Source organism: Chelonia mydas, chromosome 13 (assembly GCF_015237465.2).
Source record: "Chelonia mydas isolate rCheMyd1 chromosome 13, rCheMyd1.pri.v2, whole genome shotgun sequence".
NCBI classification, from domain to species: Eukaryota; Metazoa; Chordata; order Testudines; family Cheloniidae; genus Chelonia; species Chelonia mydas.
In genome coordinates, this window is record NC_051253.2 from 23,818,975 (window position 1) to 23,835,996 (window position 17,022).

General features: G+C 40.8%; 1 protein-coding gene across 4 annotated transcripts in view; it reads left to right on the plus strand.

Annotated features, from left to right (window-relative positions):
• The window catches only part of PTPRT (protein tyrosine phosphatase receptor type T), a 716,574-nt gene that overhangs the window by 620,329 nt on the left and 79,223 nt on the right, over window positions 1-17,022 (plus strand). For 3 of the 4 annotated variants that reach the window (XM_037915718.2, XM_043526952.1, XM_043526953.1), the window contains exon 15: window positions 7,374-7,403. The exons of the other annotated variant lie outside the window; for it this stretch is intronic. In XM_037915718.2, the coding sequence (XP_037771646.1) occupies window positions 7,374-7,403 (30 nt within the window). The remainder of the gene's footprint in view (window positions 1-7,373; window positions 7,404-17,022) is intronic. 4 annotated transcript variants of the gene reach the window in all.

The following is a 17,022-nucleotide window of genomic DNA, read 5'->3' on the forward strand; positions in this document are numbered from 1 at the left end:
TATATTGTAAACCAGAAATAAATTTATTAACTATAATAGGTGTATTTTAAGTGGTTACGGAGGAAGCGGACAGAACAAGGCAGGTTCCTAAGAAAATGAAACAGAGCATGCAAACTAAGCTTAATACACTAAAGAAACTGGTTACATGCAAGTTCTCACCCTAAATTTGGTTCTAATAATCTTCTTCACAGGCCTGACGCTCTTCCAGCCTGGGCCCAGTTCTTTCTCTCAGTTCAGTCTTAGTTGTTTCCAGCAGTCATCTTTGGTGGGGTAGCAAGGGGGAACTAACAAACAGGATTACCTCACTCTCCACCCTTAAATAGGATTTGCATAAGGCAGGAGTCCCTTGTTTCCTAGTTTGACCTCCCCCACTCCGCCTGCCAGCTTCTCCTGGAAAAGTACAGAATTCATGATGGGGTCCAGTATCAGGTGACATGGTTACATGCCTCTGTAGGGCCCTTGTAGCCATTCTTCACAGGATGACCCACATGTTCACAGGAAGACTAAGCTCTTTTACAGTCCATTGTCCTTGCTGATGGGCCATCTGCCCTGTCTGGCTTTTCCATTGTTGTACCTGAAGTGTTAGCAGTGGGCGTCACCCAAAGTAGCATGGTTGAAATACAAATAAGTAGTTAATATTCCTAATTTCAGATACAGAATTGGCACAGGCATACAAATAGGATAATCACATTCAGTAAATCATAACCTTTCTAATGATATCTAACATGAGCCATCTTGCATAAAGAATATCTCAGTTATGTCATATTCCTATCATAAGCATATTTTCATAAGGAATATGGAATGACATATCACAACCTGGTCCATACCTAGAGCCCAGTGCAGATACAAAATCTGTATCTGAATCCAATCTGCAAAAATGGTCTGAGGATGCAGATAGCCACGGATATAAAGAGGATAGCCACAGATTTTCAGGCCTCTATCTATACCCTGCTGAGATCCGATCTGGTGATATTTCAGCTATCATGAATGGTGAAATTCTTGCAAGGTGAGCTGTTCTTGTGAGATTTCCACCATTTCATGCTGAAACTTTGCAAGAACAGTGACCACATTCAAATTAGATGCAGAGCCAAAAAACTACCCATGATATAGGAACAGACGGGATTAGAATCTGGAGCTTCTGGAAACTTAAAGGGAGTTGCAATTGAAGTTTCACTTTCGGGTCAGCTCTACTTCCTAGAGCTTGGAAATGAAACTTCTTTCTCTACTCATTTCCCCCTTTTTGTCTGCATGCAAGTGAAATCATTGTGTTCTGTTTTCCTCTGTGTACCTCTTTGGCTGTGCACCATCAACAATGTTGTGAGCCAGCCAGGGTGGGCATAATTCTCTGAGAACAATTGGCTAGTTTATAGGTGACTCTTTTTCCCCTTTAGAGACAAGAAGAGTGTACAAATGTGTTTTGATGCTTGCTTTACCTCAATCTGCTAGTGTACTTTGATCTTCCTTCAAACACACCTATTGTATTAGTTCTGGACTTCTTTTGAATGGACACAGCCAGTCATGTCAAATTGAGGTTGAGGGTGGCAGTTCATGTGGACAAGTGTCCATTAGAGGTGGGATTGAGCCTACCAAACAAATTTCACTTGTAAACTAAGGCAGATTGGGACCAGATCTTGTTATGGGAAACACCATCCAGGGCCACAGATTGATATGAATATCCTGTGATGTGTGGCTTAAAAAAACAACAGCAGCATACCACACACACACACCACTGGCTGCATAAATCATTTCGCATAAGCATAAGTTTTCGTGAGCTATGCTCAAATAAATTGGTTAGTCTCTAAGGTGCCACAAGTACTCCTTTTCTTTTTGTGAATACAGACTAACACGGCTGCTACTCTGAAATAAATAATTTTGTAACAGATCTGTTCTCTCGTTGTACAAACAAAAACACAAGCAGCTTAACCTCTTTGAATTCAAACCTACTTAAAGCAATCATCTCTCAGCCTGCAGAGGCACTTGTGCAAGATAGTCTTGTCTTTCTAGGCAATGATGCAGAAAATATGTTATTTAATTAGACAAACTTGAGGCACTGCCTTCATGTGGAGCTGGAAGATACGACAGTGACATCTGTTCATGGCTTAGGGCATTATAGCTAATCAGTAATAGACACAATCGATTTGATTTTTTCTCAGTGCAGTGTTTTGTTAACCAGTGTACAGAACTGAAGGATGGAGAGAGATTGAGAACCCCGTACTGCCAAAACAAGGACCGATGAGTGAGATTAGGAAAGGCTGAATTGTCAAAAGTTACTCCTGGTTCTTATAAACACCCCCAAATTAGGATGCTTCTCTGAACCTTATCTACATAGACTTAGACAAACACCCTAGCCTTCAGTTTGGTTTGGATGTGTTCGAACCCTTTTAGTTCAGCAAATGTGTGAAGCTACCAAACTTGTCTGCATGACTCAGTCAAATATCCATAACCCTACCAGACCAGCTTGAGTTTTTTTCTATCGGGGAAAAGTGAATGGTGGGCTTACGTGTGTCAATTCTGCAGTCACCCAGGACCAGCTAACATGTTTTTAAATAGGACTGTCTTTGCCTACACTAGATACTAAGGGCTTGTCTATACAAACATTTAATTTGCAGCAAGTTGGGGTGTGAATATACCGCACAGTTGCCTGCTGCATACACACGGTCCATGTGGATCCTGCTCACGCACATAAATAGTTAGTTAATACGCTTTTATCTCATCCTCCTTGAAACCAGAGTAGATCTTTGTGTTTGTCTCCACAAGTGCTTAAAAACATACTCATTTAAGCCCATTCATTTTCCCAATTTTGACAAATATCTAGTGGGGGCGGGGGGCGAATTTCAAAATACGGAATGCCAACATCTGATGCTTCCCCAATATTCTATAGAAGATGGTTTGTTCACTTGTAATATTAGTTGAATATTGCCTAACATAAAAAGTATAATAAAATAATATGGTTAGTTACTAAATGCTTCTTGAAGCCAAAAAGACATTTGTGTAACTTTTTATTGTGCAAATACTTTTTGACTGTTTGGACCCCTTAAGAGTTTGGATGTTGGTCAGTTCTTATTTTATATTAATAGTTTTAACTCCTCCAAAATTGTGACTTATGTTTCCCTAGAGAGTCAAAGAATGTGATGCTCTTCAGTGTTACATGTTTGACAAGACAGAGCCTCTAGTGACCCCTGGAAGTGTGAGACTGAATAAACAGGATCAGACAGCCTGTCACGGTCTACTGTAAATAAGTTCCTCAAAAACCTCTTGTGGCAAAATGAAGGTGTGGTGGGGGGCAGGGCTGATATAAGTCAAGAAAACTAAGTCCTTTTAAGAAAACTAGCTCTTTATTCTGGATTAAGGTTGAAATCTGAACCTAATTAATTAAAACCCAACTGCCTGTTACAATGTGACAAAGACTTGGGTCATGGGAAGGGGCTGCTTAATGGGTACTTGTACATTCAGTGGTGAAACACCCACCTCCCCTTCTGTATCGGTGTTTAAGAAAGACATTCTGTGTGTATTATAGGCGAGGCTGGTAAGATTGCCTGAAACTTCCCATTATAAGACCCTGTTACCAGTTGCTTATAACTTTGCCAGACTTTAACCATGTGGCTGAAATTTTCCATGTCTGCTGTCTGGCTCAGGCTGAATTTTTTGGGAAAATTTAAGACAAAACAATACAGCCATTTCCAAGGATTATAGGGGATTATAGGATGGATCTATACTGTTCTCAATGGTAGCAGATGACAGAACAAGGAGTAATGGTCTCAAGTTGCAGTGGGGGAGGTTTAGGTTGGATTTTAGGAAAAACCTTTTCACTAGGAGGCTGGTGAAGCACTGGAACGGGTTACCGAGGGATGTGGTGGAATCTCCTTCCCTAGCAGTTTTTAAGGTCAGGCTTGATAAAGCCCTGGCTGGGATGATTTAGTTGGGGATTGGTCCTGCTTTGAACAGGGGGTTGGACTTGATGACCTCCTGAGGTCCCTTCCAACACTGATATTCTATGATTCTAATTGTAGTACTTGCACTTCACTTTTTGGAATATTGCTTTTGGCTTTCGTCTACATGGGCTCTCACTTCCCAAATCCCTCCTCATAAGGACATAATGACCATACTGGGTCAGGCTCTAATGATCCATCTTGCCCAGTATCCTGTCTCTGACAGTAGCCCAGAGCTTCAAGGGGAGTTTACAGAACATGGAAATTATGGAGTGATCCATCCCTGTCTTCCCCTCCTGGCTTCTGGCAGTCAGAGGTTTGGAGTTGCCCTGAGCAGGGGTTGCATCCCTGACCATCTTGGTGAACCTATCCTCCATGAACTTATCTAGTTCTTTCTTGAACCCAGTTATACTTTTAGCCATTACAACATCTCATGGCAATGAGTTCCACAGGTTAGTTGTGCATTATGTGAAAAAGTATTTCCTCTTGTTTGTATTAAACCTGTTGCCTATTCATTTCATTGGGTAACACCTGGGTTTTGCATTGTGGTAAAGGGTAAATAAACCTTTATTCACTTTTTCCACATTATTCATGATTTTATAGACTTCTAACATATCACCTTTTGTCATCTCTCTTCTAAACTGAACAACCCTAATCTTTTTACTCCTTTTTTTAGCCGTTCCATACCCTTGATTATCTTTGTTGCCCTCCTCTGAACTTTTTCCAGTTCACTATATCCTTTCAGAGATGGGTAGGGCCCTACCAAATTAATGGTCCATTTTGGTCAATTTCACAGGCAGAGGGTTTTAAAATTGGCCAGTTTCACATTTTCAGCTGTTTACATCTGAAATTTTACAGTGTTCTAACCATGGGGGTCCCAACCCAAACTGTACCCGGAAGTGGGTCTGATCTCACCACCCCCGACCAGCTGCCATCGAAGGGAAGGACAAGTCCTGTCCTTTCCCAGCCCAGCAGGGGCCTCCCTAGCTGGGACACTCCCAGGAGCAGGGGGATATCAGACCCACCTCCACAGATCTCCTCCAACTGCAGAAACCTTGGGGGCTGGAGTTTTCTGCAGCTGGAGGAGGCACTGTGAGGTGGGTCTGATCTCCCCCAAAGAGTGAGAGCAAGGGTGCAGTGGAAGGACAAGTCCTCTCCCTCCCCAGCTCAGCTGGGACTTTCAGCTAGGAGCCCCCTGACTGGGGCACTCCCAGCCCATGGGGGAGATTAGATTTCATAGGGAAGGGCTTATTTCATGGTCCGTGACACATTTTTCACAGCTGTGAAATTGGTACGGTCCTAGAGATGGGGCAACCAGAACAGGACACAGATTCAAGGTGAGGGCACACCATGGATTAATGTAGTGGTATTGTGATATTTTCAGTCCTATTTTCTTCCCTTTCCCAATAGTTCCTAACATTCTGGTAGCATTTTTGACTGCTGCTTCCCACTGAGCTGAAGTTTTCAGAGAACTATCCACAGTGACTCCAAGAACTCTTTCTTGTGTGATAACAACTAATTTAGATCCCTTCATTATATATGTGTAGTTGGGATTATTTTTTCCAGTGTGCATTATTTTGCACTTATCAATCTTGAATTTCATCTGACATTTTGTTTTCCAGTCACCCACTTTTGTGAGATCTCCCGTAACTCTCCTTAGTCAGCTTTGGATTTAACTATCTTGAATAATTTTGTATCATCTGCAAACTTTCCTGCTTCACTGTATCTTTTAAACAGGACCTTCCCTGTTATCCCATGTCTTCTTAGTTTCTTCAAGAGCCCTTGCTAAGGGATCTTCTCAAAGGCTTTCTAAAAATCCAAGTACACTATATCACCTAGTCGACAACCTCAAAGAATTCTAATAGCTTGGTGAGGCATAACTTCCCTTTACAAAAGCCATGCTGACTTTTCCCCAACAAATCATGTTTGTGTCTCTCAAGTTTCTTTCTGATGTTGGTTCAAGTAAACTCAGAATCTCATAATGAAACTCAGTGAAAATGGCTACATTTAATTTGATTTATTGTCAAAATCATATGGAACCCGGAATTTCATGTGATTTCATTATGAAACCATAAATGAGGCCAGATGTGCTTAGCTATGCATTCCAGAGTCACTCAAAAGGTTTGGAAAACTTTGGGATTTTGGCCTGCATTTCAAGTTTTTAACGAGACCCGTTATGAGGCAAAACATGTAGTTTCAATGTAATCATTTTGCACATCTGTAATCAGCTGTACTTCCCCTGAGGAAATCTCTTTGTAGGCAGCAAATTTTACATGAGTGAGAAAATGAAGCAGGTCACATTTGCAACAAGAAAAGGAATACCAAATGCATGTGTGGTGGTATGCCCAATCTCTGAGCACCAATTACTGTGACTGCATACACAAAATGGGTAATTGTGTATGCAAATGTGACTAATTAACCATGTATATGCCCAGCTACTAGGTTTCCATGTGAAGTCATGGCAATTGTATGTGCAGATTAAACATACAATTGTACTTTAATGTCACGTGTCTACATTTGGAAACCTGTCCCAGTATTTGTAGTGGCCGAAACAGCAAAGGTAAAGTTATATAGTAAGTTGAAGTTTGTGTTCTTTCATCATTCCTTTTCTGTCGTGACTCAGCTTGTCACCTGTGATGATCAACGTTTCATGTTTGTCAAGATGCAGTACAGTACTTTGTGTTGCAGCACATTGTGCCATATCTTGTGGTGTAACCTATGATAAGAAGCTCTCTGCTTCTTCCGTGGGGAAAACCCCTTGTGCTATGCTATACATGTTTGCCATAACATATTTCCTTGTGATACAATGTATCAAAATCTTCTGAAGCCTGTCACAGAGAATTTGTAATAGGAAATCCTTAACAATTATCCATGGTTAATTAGTGACATAGAACATGAATGAGCAACCATCTACCCACCGTCCTTTTGTGCTACCTGAATCAAACAATTTAGAGTTTCATGAGACTTGATTATTCAGTGCTTTGTTTATTCAGACATGTAGATATTCAAAAGATGCACAATATTTACTCATCATCCCATTCTGTTTCATATAATAATATTTAGCTTTTATAAAATGGCTTTCATCCAAAGATCTAAAAGTACTTTACAGAGAGAGGTAAGTATTTTCATCCACATTTTTCAGATGGGGAAATTGAGTTACAGAAAGGTGAACTGAGTTGTCCAAGGGGACATAGCAAGTCAGGGGCAGAACTGGGAACAGAGTCCAAATCTCCTAACCCCAAATCCAACATGCTATCCAGTGGGCCACGCTGTTTCTCAGGAAAAACTTGGGAAAAGAAGCAAGTAACTCAGTGTGAGTGATGGCACTGAAATACTGTGTACATTTCAAATAAAGAAGATCTCATATAAGTCTAATTATGGTTTTTTTTTTCTTCTTCCCCTCTTTTGGACATTTTCTTCATCTGACTGCCCATCAATGTTTAGAAGAAATGCATATTCCTACTCCTATTACTTGTAAGTACCTAGCTGGAGATGACTTTTCTTGAGCATGCTCATTATAGTGGTACTGAGGGGGTGGGGTGTTGTATGTGGTTTTCTCCTTTATCAGTTGCTTTTTTTTTTTACCATTTCGCTGATCTTTATTCTTCAAACAACCTGCATTTTTATTTCTTCATTTTCATGCTATTTTTTTCATTGTTTCACGCATTGTACCCACACACGTCTCTTCAGAACAAGTAAGTATTCACAGAAGTGTCAGTGTACAATTACAACTCTCCAAAGGCAGGAGTGCAAGTGGAGAAGATCTACATTGTCTCCTTTTTGATAGTTCAGTCCTCTGTATCCAGATTCTTGGAAATTCACATCTAAGAACTATTGGTTGGATTTGCTTTGTCTTGGGCACAAACTACTTTAAAATATAATCAATTTCCCACCTGGCCTACCCTGGTCTTTGTATACATTTCTGATTTAGGGTACCAGGGCCAGACTTTAACCCAGAAAATATTCCAATCTTAAGCCAGACCTGTAACATGCTGGGTTTCAGTCGAGATCATTTGATGTTTACATGGTTCAGAGTTTTAATCCAAACTTGCTGCCCAGCCCAAGCAACTACAGTACACATTGAAGTCAGTTGTTAATGCTAGTGAAAATGGTTCATGCACAGGTGCCATACATCCAGGGCATGCCTGTGTGGCAGTTATTGCGTATGCCAAAGGAGTCTCACTTACAGAAACTATTTGCCTTCTTTGACTTCAGGGAGAGTTAGTCTCTTTGATAGATGAGCTGAATTTGACCCCCCAGGGGCTATATTCTGCTCTTGGATATTTAGGTGTAAATCCAGAGTAACGACATAGATTTTAGAGCTAATTCAGATGCACACAGGTGTAACTGAGAATAGAATTTGATCCAAAGCACTGAGAATTATGGACATAAATTAAAGTGGGATGGAGGCTGCTTTATCTTACAACTTCCAGCTAGTTTTAGTCCTTGCTACAGCCCCTCCTCCTCACCAGGTAAGTTACTCACTTAGCACACCTTTGGAATGTCAGAAAAGCTCAGGTTGCCTTATTTTGCTGCTTTCACCTATTTATACCCAGTTTATGATCAACAGTCTATGAATTTGGCCTATGGTCTTCTATGAAAGCTGTACCCTCTTACTCCAGACTACATATGACAGAAATTTGTCCATTTCATAAACTGAGTTTTACATATTCAGAAATCTGTGGGCCTAACTCTGGGCTCTCCTATGACTGTTTTCATGGCTGGTCCATAATGTTGGTTTAAACAGCCAATTGAAGATTACTTCACCACAGGAACAGTATGAGGGTGACAACACAATCCCTTTGCCATCCTTTCACAACCTCTGAAAAAGGGACATGTCAAGGGTGTTTTCAGAAACAGGGGACGTTTCAAGAACAGCTTCTGGAACAGCCCCTTGGGCCCATGGTAGCTGGCACAATTTAGAGCAACTTTAAGGTTGCCCTAACTTGCAGCAAAGGCAGAAACAGGCATCAGGAAGCTGCAAAGGTGGCTTAGTCCTTGCATCTCCACTCCCAATTTTCAGCTCCACTAAACAGAGCTTGATGACATCTGAGGATTAAACCTCACATATTAATGTATGGTTGACAGTGTGGCACACAGGAAGTGGGGAGAGAAGTTAGGCTTCTCTCATTCACAACTCAAATCTGAGAACAGTAGGAATGTCTTGAAGCATCATAGACTATCAAGTCAGCATAGACAGCTGTGTATAGCCTTCTTTTGGGGGGCTTCAACCCCCCTGAATTTCATTTTTGGTTCAAAATGAAACTTGGCCAAAACAAGGTCTTGTTGTTGTTAGTCACCATCATTATTTGAACAGTGCAAAGGGCATGGAAGATACTTTATAGAAAAAGGAAAAAGGCGAGTCTTTCTGTGCCTCAAGGCTCATACAGTTAAGTTTTACCTGGTTTCAGATTTCAAGTTAGAGCCACATGAAAGGGTGAGCTTTGCATGGGTACAGAATAGGATCAAAAATCAACCAAGTTTTGCTCAATACTGAGCTCAGCCTCATACAAATCACAACATGTTTTGACAAATTTAGTATGAATTTCGTATCTGGATCCCAAACTGACCAAGTTTCACCTGTTGTGAGGTTTCATTGCCAATGTCCTGCACAGCTCTAGTGAGTTGTGCGGGTTCCAAATAATGGTCTTGTTTTGTGAATTTGAAAAAAAGGGTAGCCCCGCTACTGGATAATCCCTAAACTCACTTCCCCGGATATAGAAGCTGTTGTACTGATAGCACTTTCTAGACTCCAGTAAACCAGAGTTAAGCCCTGGGGATCTTCTTTCTTCCAGTAAAATTCTGCAGAATATCTTGGTGCCACAAACATGCACATTTCTCATGGAAATCCATAGCTCCTTTTTAAAGTGAATACAATTGTTACGGTACATTTTAATTTTTCTTTTTGGCAAATTATCCAGAAGCATGAAAGCAAGTCTTTGGAGGAATAGGTATGGGCTCCAGGTGGACAAGGACTGCCTGAAAGGACTGCACTTAATTTGACTGACTGTTTTACCTCTTGGACAGCTTACAAAGAAAATAGTTTATTTTCAAGTTTAGAGAAAACAAACAAACAACAGCCATAATTTTTTAAAAATGAAACTGGTTCCTAGTCAAGACCTTGTGTGCCAAGTTTTAATCCTGAAGCAAATGTGAACTGGATGAGTTATCACTCCTGAAAAACAGGTTTTCAAATAAATCTGCTGACAGATCCTTAAATACAACTGCATTGACTGGGCTTCTGAAACATACATTATTTGTGGTTTCCATTTCTCAAATTCACCTCTGTACTTCTTGGAATAATTCTTTTCTTTTTCTTTTAAATCATTGTTTTAACCCTTCCTCAGCTACTTGCCTGAAGTTTCTTTTCGTTAAGGGCCCAAATCCACAGCCAACCTCATGCTGGGTAGTACTTCCTCACCAGTATAGTCTCACTGAAGTCACTGAGTAACTGCAACTTACTGTGAACTTTTGCAGAATTGGGCCATAAGTGTTGCAATAGCTCTTAAAGTCCAGTCTCTGGCCTTGGATTCTAACAGATCTTATTGCAAACAGCTAAAGCACCTGATTCTGCAAGATGGCCAAATACCTTCTCAATTCCCATTGAAGCCAATGATAGTTGCAGGTACTCATTCCTTTGCAGGAGGAGCTTTACATGTCATGGAATAGGGTCGTAGTGAGGTGGGGGGAAAGAGTAACAATAAGGAGAATCAGAAACGACACATTTTTTAGGTGTCCTCTTTATGCATCTGAACATTATTACTCGTTATCTGTTGAGTGCTGACTCGGTGCTCAAATGGGCGCCCTGTGGTAAATTGGGATTTTTGTATGGCAATACCTCATTGAAAGATCAGACAGAAAAAGTTGAGTGGGATACTGTATTGTTCTGAAGGGGAGGCCACCTGAGCTAGTGGTTAAACAGAGGTCTCAAAGCAGGATACCGGGGTCTGTTCTACATTCTGCATCTCTGGGTGATCTTGGAAGATTCACTTAATTTCTCTGTATCTCAATTTTCCCTTCTGTCAAATAGTTAGTTATTGCAGATGCTTTGAGGTCATTGGACACATTGTGCTCTACGAATGGAAAGTAGTATTAATATGATCTCACCTTTTCGTTAGGGGAAGGGAAAGATAAAGGGTTGTGAACCCCTGCCTCTTGATGATTGAACTACTGAATACATCATTGCTACCCACATGATCCATGCAATATTTCAAAGGAGTTACTCTGGATTTATATTCGTATAAATTAGAAGAATTTGTCTCAAGTTTCTTATAGCATTGCTAGCTCCGTCACACTGCATATATGTAGTATTTTTTCTGGTCTTGTTAAATATATAATGTACTGTTGTGCTGTTTGTTTTTGAATATATACCATAACATACCTGAGGGGTGTCATGTGGCGTAGTTAACATTGCAGTAGAAGCCCTACATTTTTCATTTCTTTATTTTCTACCGTTTTAGCTAAACAGTCTTAATATTGCATTAATGTCGGTTTTGCATTTAATACCAGGCACCTGCTTTAATCATTTATTCATCATTCAGTAGTTTTCATTGCACAAACATTCATAAAGGTTTTATTTATACCCAAACTAGTGAAAAGAATAAAGGTGTTGATTTTGTTGTGTCTCCTTTTCAGTGATTGTATGTAGTGTGTTACCTAGGTAAGAGCTGCAGGGTGAAATTTGATTGGCAGTGATGTCAGACTTGATGGGAAGTATTTCTTGTGATAGATGCATGCATGTGATAATATCACCCAGATAGCGTACTTTGTTGTTTTCTGCAGTTAAAGAGAAACTCAGCAGCAGATAAGTAGCTTTCATTTACTCCTGGTTCAGAAAAAGTGCTGAGCACCTTCTGCTGGGGGCTGAGCCCTTTAAACTCCCATTGTAATTTGATATGTAGGGTAATAGTTGCAGTAATTGAGCTAGGAGTGGGGGGGTTTATTTAAAGTCGTGATTCCACTGAAGGTGTTAGGATAAATTTTTACCAACAATTTTGAAAATAGCAGTGTTTATGTGCTGAATTTATTTCCAACTTCTGTGGTGCATGTGGAAAGAATTAAAACAGCAATTGCATTTTTGCATGTATTTGTCTATAACACATGCTCCCACACACATGTATCTCCATGGATTCAGGGATCTGCCTGCACAGGCCAAACTGCAGGATCAGAGTCTTCAGAGAGTAAACCGATTTCCCATTAGTTGCAGGAAGACTGGGGTCATGATTATGCCATCCTAATGAGGGTAAATAAAATGTTTTCCCAGTCAACAGGTGCCCTATTTTATTTATTGCATGTTTGTGGGATGTTGGTTTTACACCAGCATTTTGTTCTTTCCAATATTGCTCATGCACTTGACTGTTTTATAAAGTGGATGCCGTTCTGTTTGTAAATACTTTCAGGGAGCCCAGTGACTAAAGAAGTCACTAGGAAATTTGGGCAAGAATCTGATGCAGCATTTGCAAATGACTAATGAATATATTTTTTAAAAAGAGCTAAACCCTGAGATTGTTCTGACTTAGGGCTACATTCTGCCGCCCTTCCTCATGTTGAGTAGTTGAGTAACACTTTATTGTAAGAGTAAAGGTGGCAGAATTGGGCCTGCAGTTTTTATGCAGTCTTTACTCAGGAAAATTCCCAGTAGTATTATTTCACATTTATATTGTGGTAGCACCTAAAGCCAGCATTGGGGTTGAGGCCCACTGTGGTAAGCACTATGCTGTGTGGACTCTGTGCAAACACATAATAATGACAGTCCCTTCTCTGGGGAACTTATGAGCAAGTGGGAATTTTGCCTGAGTAAGGACTAAGTGAGCTTTGAGAAATGTAGGGCCCCCAAAAGTGCATAATAGAAGAATACTGCATATACAAGAACAACTTCTATATATGCTCTAGGGCAAGTATTATCTCTATTCTGTTTGTACAGCACCTTATACAATAGAGTTCTAGACTCGATTTAGGCCCTGGGTCAATACCGTAATATTATTTTTTGTAAATATTTATAATTTAATAACTGCATTTGTGTAAGTACTGCAATAAATGATGTATGTCCTGCTTATAGTGTAGTGCACACACATATCTATGTTTAATTCACATTATGTGACCTGTTGATGTGTTATCTATTAGACATCGGGACTTTTACATTTCTAATATCCAATGTTTTGCACTTAGGCATTTGGGAAGCAATTTGTTTTTTAGAACGTGTTTTTTTTTTCCGGTGGTAAGAGGGTTGAGTGTCCTGGATTTACGTGCACAGATTGAGTAGTTAGATGTTGAGTGCAAATCATGTAAACGAGGCATCTATCTATATGTGAAAGTTCTGTTCTTATATGAAGACTCCACCTTTAAGGTGCATAAATAATCCTCCATGCAAAATTGCAGCAAAAACTTAGAGAAGAGTTTGAGGCTTGTAGTAGGTGGTGACCCCTTGAGACCACCTTTTGGGTTGTTTCCCTTCTCTGGTTCTTGCAAAGTCCTACCCCTGCTCAGGGTATATCTGAGTCTCTCCAAACAAAACAAAAAAAATTCTTTCGCCTCCTCGAGGTCCGGGAGGATCAAAGGAAAAAAAAGGCACTCAGACTCCTGGACATTCTCTTGGTCACCCCTTTGGGGCCTGTCTTGTCTGTAGGCCTTTTAGGGTCCTGATCAGGGTTGGAGTCCATCTTTAGACCTCCACCACCCCTTTTTTTTAACCTCCATTCTGTGCCAGGTTCGGCAGTCTCTGGGACAGCAGAGTCCATGACTGACTCTCTCTTCATTGATCCCACCTTGCAAACAGTTGTCTTGTGGCAGGCTCTCTTTTTTAAAGCTTCTTTCCTCCAGGCAAAGCAAGCCCTGCAGTTCTGTCTGGTGTGTGTTAGCTGAGCCCAAAAGAGCTCATTAGCTTCCTCCTTAAGAGGGTGAGGGCATGCCTCCTCACAAAGCTCTGCAAAATTGGGATTTGATGCCACAAACACTGATCACTGGGCATGGTGCTTGACTTCAGTGGGGTTACTCATGGTAATAAGCAGAGCGTACCCCTACTTCCATGATCTGGCTTTTAAGCTGGAAATCCTGTGACAAAAATTTTCCTGTGGTATTTCAGCATTTACACTTCTAATCTCCACTCGAAGCTCAAAACGATGGTGAAACCAAACTAACCCCACTTTTCAAATTTCAAAGTTCAGTTTGAGTCTGGATCAAGACTAACAGGGAAGTTCTCGGTTTACTATAACCATGTTATACCGTTATATATAACCAGGTTATATATACTATAACCGTTATACCAGGTTGGACCGTCCCCAGTGTCCATCCATTTTGTTCAGGGCAGAAAATTTCATTCTGCCTGGTTGTTCCACCTTTGAGCATTATTCCTGTCTCATCTCCCCACCATGTAGAGTGCCCACGCGCAAGTTTTGTCCCATATTTTTTAAACAAATCCTCTCTCCTGAACCTGAAAGAGCAGCCTGATAAACTGCCTCTGTGGATTCTTGTTTTCTTCTTGGCACATTTTCCTTGCACTTAAAAGTAAAGCAGCCATTAATTCCTCCTTATTGACACTTTGACATTTCAATCACTTCATCACATGTTGATTGTATCAGTCTTTTCCTCCAAGTATCTGTCCAGTTATTTTTTTTTCCTTTTTCAACTGCATAATGCATGAGACAAAAAGCTTCTTCTCAATGCCTAGTGACAGACTGTGCAGTTTGATGCTGGTTACACATTCTCGACAGCCCGCGGTCCAACCATGATTGACACTAATGCGCTGATAGAATTTCATCTGGATGTTCCAGCGGTTGCGCGGATGGGAAGCTGGTCAGTGAGGAGAGCAGGCGCTCTGTCACTGATAGGACCTGTCAGTGGTTCAGGGAGATCATTTCGAGAGCTCTGTATTTAGAATCAGAGCATTTTCAGATAAACACTTTTACAGTTGCAAAGACATCTCGACATATTGGCAGATAAATCACTACCCAGCTGTTGGTTAAGTTACATCCCTCACACTTTAGCGTGTGCTAAAATCATTTGATGTTTTGTAATTCTTGTATTCATTGACTTTGGAGGATAGAGCTAACACTCAAAAGGAGCTTGAGAAATTGGAGAACTGGGCTATAGACAATAAAAAGAAATCCAACAGAGACAAATGTAAGGTACTACACTTTGGGAAGGCAAACCAAATGAACAAATACAGAATGGGAGATAACTGGCTTGGCGGCAGCACTCCTGAGAAGGATCTTGGAGTTGTGGTGGATCACATCCTCCACATGAGTCGACAATGCGATGCTGTTGCAAAAAAAGCAAATGCATTAATAGAGGCATAGCGTGTAAGTCACGGGAGGCTCTGGGTAGTCCTCAGCCAGAGAACTGTGTCCAATTTTGGTCACCAACGTATAAAAAGAATGTAGAAAAACTGGAAAGGATCCAGAGGTGAGCGACAAAGATGATCAGAGGGATGCAATGCCAGGCCTATGAGCAAAGGCTGAAGGAACAGGGTATCTTTAGTTTGGAAAAGAGGAGATTAATGGGGGACATGACAGCAGTCCTCAAATACTTGAAAGGCTGCCATAAAAAATGGAGAAAAATTGTTTTCTCTTGCCACAGAGGGCAGGACAAGAGGCAATGGGTTCAAGCTACAGCAGAGCAAATTTAGATTAAATCTCAGGAAAAACTTCCTAACTGTAAGAACAGTAGGACAATGGAACAAATTGCCTCAGGAAGTCATGGAAGCTCTTTCACTGGAGGTTTTCAAAAGGAGGTTGGGTAGCCATCTGTCTTGGATGCTTTAGACACAACAAATCCTGCATCTTGGCAGAGGGTTAGACTAGATGACCCTTGTGGGCCCCTCTAACCCTATATGATTCTCTTGTTCTAATTGCAGTGATAGTGAGGACTGACTAGCTCTATTCCCGAGCTGCTATTCTGTCCAGACACACAACTGAGAAAGAAGGGGAGGTGGCAACAAGGAGCCCCTCGAAAGCTTAGCTCCAAAATCCTCAAAAGAGAACATTTCTCTCTCCTTCCCCTCTCTTCATTTGTTCTGTGAATTTTGTGCTCTTGATTGGGGGGGGGAGGCTATGATCCCCTTGTAAGAGCAATACCCCGCAATACGATGGCAATATGCAATGGGCTTCCCTCGAGGAGAGGCTGCCATTTCCTTGTTCTGCTTCTGTGACTTAAGGTAGGTTGGGAACACTAAATATATACCATCCTTTTCTTTCAACTGCTCAAGCCATTGTTTTAGGGCCTTCTGTGTCTCCTACATGACAATGTAAAATTGCTTTACATAGGGCTTCCATCAGCGTTCCTTGGGGACCCTAGTTTCCTTTCTGCACAGACCATTCAGAAACACTATTGTTCATTCACTGAAAAGGAAAACAAGTTTGCCAGTTCCAACTCTTTGTAGCTTATTGGCCTGTCTCAAAAGACATCTAGCAGTGGGACTTCTAGGCAATTATTGCCAGGAATAATTTAATCTGGAATTAATAAGGAATTCTTGCCCTTGTTGACTCACCATTTTTAAGCTTCAATAATGGGAATTGGTAATGGTTCGTCCCAGTAGTCCAGAGTGCTTGTTATTAAAGACTTATGTATTTGGGATTAGTGTTTCCCACTGAGAAATCATAGTTCCTGTTGCCAAACAACTCTCATAGCCACACACTATAATTAGCAAATCCAAAGGATTAACATAACTCCATACTAGGGTTAATAAATCATAAGGTTAATGTTGCTACAGATAGGGTATAGCAGAGTATAGGGTAACATGGTAAATAAAAACAGAGGGTTCACATGCCCACATACTACAATTAGTAAATCCAGCTGTGTGTTAGCATTGACCTATATCACAATAGGCACAGCTTTTAATTTCATTAATTATCAAGATATGACCTTCCTCGTAACAGAGCACTGTATTACTATTTTTCAAGTTACTGTAGAGTGCTTACTGTAAGTGAGAGACTTTATTGAAAGAGTTTGATAGAGCTAGGAAGACAGGCAACCTGGGTTGTTCTGGTTCTGCCACAGGCTTGTTGAGTGATGTTGGGCAAGTCATGCAACCTCTGTGCCTCAGTTTCTCACTTCTATAAAATGAAGATCTATGCAACACACAGGTGCTGTGAGGCTT